Here is a 5,923-nt window from a genome sequence, read left to right on the forward strand (position 1 = left end):
TCAAATTCTTAAATATTAGGCGTAGTTGTTGGTTTATGCAACCATTTCAATAAATTTAAGATTTAAATTTTAATAACTGTAATTTTTTTTATTATCTTTAAACTATTATCTCATTTATACTAAAAAAATTATGCAAGGAATATCCTCTTAAGATCTTTAAACCAGAGCCTTCTATACTTCTGGAATCATATACAGTAGTGCGTGGGGGGGAGTAATGACCAGTGAATTTAACCCATTTTCCGGGGGGAAAAGAAACGAGATTAACCCATCGAGGACGAACATATCCCACAAATTTTATATACATATATATAGACACACTTTATAATGGTCTGACTCAGACATTAGCCTATTCAATTCCCACTCTAACTCTCAAGTCTCACCTATCTGATATCACATAGAAGACCCGAGTTAGACGTAACTCAATGGAGGATCTTCTGCTTCATCGCTCTGCAAACCAGGCTCCTCTATCGCCTGTGAATTTCCTCGAGCGAGCTGCTAATGTTTATGGAGATAAGGTTTCCATCGTTTATGGCACCGTTAGCTTCTCCTGGAGAGAAACTCATGAAAGATGTCTCAGACTTGCTTCTGCTTTGTCCCAGCTGAGGATTTCTCGCGGTGATATTGTAAGTTTAGCTTCTTCTTCTTTTTTTATTGTTAATTAATTACCATCATTTATTTATTTTTTTTCAAAACAGGCGAAAATCTAGAGAAATTAAGAAAAAAGAGTTTGCATGTTGTATAAATCAAATCTCACCTCGCAAGAATTAAGAATATAAATGAACTAAACAAAAGTGAACTTTACTATATCCATAATCAGTTTGTTAAATTAACGAATTTTGAAATATTGTTTGTGATCATTTGTTAAATTTAATAATTGAATATAAACGAACAAAAATTGAATTTGTTTATAAACTATTTATCAAATATTCCATTCCTTTACACTTTGATATGTAAATGAACTAAAGATAAATAAATTTATTTATATTCTAGATCTATTCATCTAGTTAATGAATTTTAAAATATTGTTTGTGATTGTTTGTTAGGCTTAATAAATGAATATAAATAAATGAAAATCTATCATGTTCACAAATTATTTATTAAACATTTAATCACGAGTTTTCTCCTTTGAAATAATAGCTGTTATCAAGTATTGGCCGAAAAAAAAAAAATGTTATCAAGTCATTTTGATTTCTGGTGGCTTAATTTTAGCTTTAAGCAATATTACACTTGACAATATGCATGGAGCTAAGGGAGTATCTATAAAGCTTAACAATGTCAATGTGCCTAAATGAGAGAAAAGAGGTGTATTATATTGCTATATATGTAACGAATATAATGAAACAGGCTTATTCAACATGATATATTTCTTCACTAGTGACAAGATTTAGAGGGTTTAAAGGTCAGTCCTTGATCGGTTTTTAAGAAGAAGAAGACAAGAAAAAAAAACATTTATTTTACCGACCAAAGAAAAGTAGGAAAATTAAAGAAATGATAAACTCTTCCATTTAAATTGACTCTAACCAAAAAGAAAGGAACATTAAAGAATATACTAGTTCAGTTTCTAGTTTAGTTAGGTAGAATTTGGCATGATGGACTGAAAAATGTCTGGAGGAAGATTGATGATGGCTTCAATGACTGGATGATACAACATTCATAGGTTTAGCTAAGGAATTCCGTATCATAAATTAATTAGGTAATCAAGTAAATTTTCTGTCTCCTTATTTAAAATTATACATAGAAGCAATATTATAGTCAAATTTGTTCTCTTAAATAGAAGTAATATATTATATTTGTCAAGGTCAACTTCCCAAGCTATGAATCATTCATGCTCGAAGGTAATGCAAGAAAAAAACGACAATCCCATTAAACTTATTTATTTATTGGTCTTCGTCCTTTTTTAATTTCTAGAAGTAGGATGAGCTAGGTTTTTAATATACAATTAAGAACTAATACATGTCTTGATTTTAATAAATAAATATATTAATAATTAACTAAAAATTTATATTTGATGCATTATAGTAATAAATTATATATATATATATATTATGAATGAATGATATGATATGATATTATTTCATTAATTAATATAAAAAATATTGTTAAAACTATTAAAAAAATTATTGTAACAAAAAAAAAAAAAAAAACGAACAACACGTTAGTGGTCCCCCGTGAACCTAGCTAGTCTTTTTTTATTTAATTTTTTTGAGTCAAAATGCAAAGTCAAGCTGAAATATGCAAGTCTTTCCAGGAATATGATATTTATTAATGAAAGTCTTCCAGTATTAACTCAAATTAAGTTAATAATCAAACTTTAAATTCATTCATTGAATAAAAAAATGCGACTTAAGGCTTTTAAAAATCATAATCGGCATAATTTACTTGTATCAACTGGTCCGATTATAGGGTTTCATGTGATTTTGAAAGCGAAGCCGCGAAGGTCATTATTGTACATGAAAGTGAGATATTTCACACTGGGGCCCCTTCATTTTGTTCTCGATTGATGATTGGTTAGAACAACTCACTAGTTAGGGCTGGCATGTTTTTTATAGCCTTGTTTTAGGACGGAGTTGGTTGGATCGTTTAATAATCCAGCCAACCATTGACTATAGGTTAGTTAAATGATTGGGAAAGGTTAAAAAAAAAAACCAACGTTTGTCACGTTAAGTCGTCCCTTGTTTCCAGGAAGATTCATGTGTGCAATCTGTAAATTAAGAAAGAAAACAAAATAATAACCTGCCATGAAAGACAAATCGTGGCTGCTCATCAGCTCTTGAGAAACCCAAAAATAATGCAGAAAAAGGAAACAGGGCGGTGGGTATGGTTGAGGGAAAAAGATATCACATCTTTAATAATCAATGATTGAATTGTGATAAACACTATTAATATATAAATTTTATACACCGTTAATAAATAAGATGATATCATCATATTAATGAATGAATATCAGTTCTTTTAAAAAATTTATTTATTAAAGGGTATTATCATCTTATTTATCTTATTAATGAGATAGCATCATTCAATTTATTGATAATATGTAAAATTTATATATTGATAGAATATCGAATATAAATTCTTTAAAGTAAGGGCTTACCTTCCCTTACCAAGACAAAGTATTCTTAGTTACTATATTTTTCTTTGAAACATTGTATTTGTTATGATAGCAATAATCACATTGACACTGAATATATTGAATTTGTCGTTGAGCTAACATTTTTGACATGATAATCACCATTGTTACTCAAATGATTAGGTTGCAGCTATGGCGCCAAATATTCCAGCATTATATGAGCTGCATTTTGCGGTTCCAATGGCTGGTGCGGTTCTCTCTGCACTTAACATTAGGTTGGATGCAGCTTCTTTAGCAGTAATACTAGAAAAACTGGATGCCAAATTTATTTTCCTCGATTATCAATATATTGACGTTGTGCAAAAAGCGCTTGAAATACTATCACAAAAGAAGGCCAAGCAACCTTTGCTAGTGTTAATCGAAGAATATGATCATGGAGCGACAACTCTAGTGGCAAATGAGTTGGCCTCTGGTAGTATAAAGTATAATGATCTTCTTGGAATGGGAGGGACTGATTTTGAAATAGTAAAACCAAAGGATGAAGGTGATCCAATTTCAGTGAATTTTACTTCCGGTTCGACTGGAGAACCTAAAGGAGTTTTGTACAGCCATAGAGCTGCCTGTCTCAATTCATTAGCATCAATTATGCGGTATGACATGACGATTGCCCCAGTTTTTTTATGGACATTGGACATGTTTAGGTGCAATGGATGGTGTTGTACTTGGGTCATCGCTGCTCTTGGCGGCACCAGCATCTGCCTAAGAAATGTCTCAGCAAAAGTCATATTCGATTCCATTTTTCTTCACAGTGTAACTCACTTGTGCGGTGCACCTGCCATTTTGAACATGATTGCGGATGCACCAGCCAGTGAACAAACGCCACTTTCCTGTAAGGTTCATGTTATCATTGCCGGTGTATTGTCAGTTTCCCAAGTGCTCAAGGTTGAAGGATTAGGATTTACTGTTAGCTATGCGTATGGAATGACAGAGGCCCTTGGCCCTGCAATTGTTAGGCCATGGAGACCTGAATGGAATTCTTGTGATCTATCCAATGAACATAAAAAGTATAAGTTTCGGGAAGGACTTGATAACCTTGTGATTGAACAGGTTGATGTAAAAGAACCGGATACGATGAAAAGCGTACCACGTGATGGAAAAACAATTGGAGAGGTAATGTTCAGAGGTAACACATTGATGTCAGGGTACCTTAAAAATCCAAAAGCAACTCAAGAAGCATTCAAGGATGGATGGTATAGGACCAGGGACCTTGGGCTTATCCATCCAAATTGTGTCATACAACTGAAGGACCGGGCCAAGGATATTATAGTTTCAGGGGGAGAGATTATAAGCACATTGGAGGTGGAAGCAGTGTTGACAAGCCACCCCAAGGTCTTGGAGGCCGCAGTTGTTGGAAAGCATGATGATTTTTTGAAAGAGAAGCCTTGTGCTTTTGTGAAATTGAAGGAGGGGTATGGCGCAAGTTCTGAAGAGATTGTGAAATTTTGTGAGGAACAATTGCCAGAGTTTATGGTTCCTCGAACTGTAGTTTTTGGGGAATTACCAGTCAATTCCACGGGCAAGGTGCAAAAATTTACTCTCAGGGAGAAGGCTAATGCCATTCATAGCATCATCAGTCTCAAAACTGGGTGCCAGAGATCGTAAAAGGTTTTTGTTTGATAAATACCTGCTCAAATCACAGTTTTAGCCATATTTCATATTGCCTTGCATCTTTTGCTTGAACATTACTATATCTAAACTTTTAAACAAACAATTTTCTTGTCAATTTCGTTTGTATGTGTCTTTGTGATATCAACTAATTAAGTTCCTGCATGCATGCCAGCAAACAGATAATAATAGCAGGCGTACACAGATTTATAATATTTTCCTTTTGTCTTTTTCTTTTTGTCTTTGAATATTTGCTGAAAGGAAATTCAGACATTTTGATTGTGCGATTCAAATATACCTTAGAATTAAGCAATGTTTCAGGTCTCAAGTCTTAACCATTGTCACTGAACTTACTAGGTCAACTACCAACATACCATCAGCCAAACATATCCATATTTTAAAAAGATTTATATACGATGCATTGTTAATATATTAATTTTATATCCAATCAATATATCATGTATTGTTACTTCATTAATTTAAATTTTAAAATTTAGAAGTGTTTAAAGTAAATGCTAAAAATTATTTAATTGAAAAAAGTCTATTGAATTTTCTTTTTCAATTTTATCTTTTAATGACTCTTAATATTTTCAATTTATAAATTAATGAGGTGGATGCATTGAGAGTTTATAAGATTTGTATACTAACAATTCATCAAATATGAATAATATATATTGCAAAAATTCTTTTTAAATTAAGGTGAAATTAAATCTCAAATTTTCTCTCATAAATTAGAAGGAAAAAAAAAGTTTTCTTTTGCATATCAATTAAAAAGTCAATTAATTTTATAAATAAAATATTACAGTTAAACCAACAAATTATTTTTACAGCACGTGAGATAAATGTGCTAAAACCAGTAGTACTTGTAAGCTTAAAATTCTTCATCCATGAAAAAAAAAATTCTTCAATAAATTATATGTACTTATAGTAAAGAATGCACTTTCCAAAAGAAAACCCATTGAAAAATTTTTAAAAAAATGTATTTATTATATCAAAATAAAAGGAATTTAAGTTATGTTACTTTTTAACACATGAATGAAATACACTCACGATATTGATCTGTTAAAAAATTATCTCCATATTTGTTTTTATTGATGAAAATTATCTAACTCTTTTACCATTTTCATTTTTACATATATATATATATATATATTTTCGTATTATTATTAATTATTGAGTAATAACATTTCT

General features: G+C 31.2%; 1 protein-coding gene across 1 annotated transcript; it reads left to right on the forward strand.

Annotated features, from left to right (window-relative positions):
- Window positions 1-337: 337 nt before the first annotated feature.
- LOC111293308 (butanoate--CoA ligase AAE1-like) lies at window positions 338-4,947 on the forward strand. Its single transcript, XM_022886092.2, has 2 exons — window positions 338-623; window positions 3,251-4,947. The coding sequence occupies exons 1-2, from the start codon at window positions 423-425 to the stop codon at window positions 4,727-4,729; spliced, it is 1,680 nt and encodes a 559-aa protein (XP_022741827.2). The 5' UTR covers window positions 338-422; the 3' UTR covers window positions 4,730-4,947.
- The last annotated feature ends 976 nt before the right edge of the window (window positions 4,948-5,923 follow it).

Source organism: Durio zibethinus, chromosome 10 (genome assembly GCF_047325235.1).
Source record: "Durio zibethinus cultivar Kanyao isolate XHJ-2024 chromosome 10, ASM4732523v1, whole genome shotgun sequence".
In the NCBI taxonomy this organism is placed as follows: domain Eukaryota; kingdom Viridiplantae; phylum Streptophyta; class Magnoliopsida; order Malvales; family Malvaceae; genus Durio; species Durio zibethinus.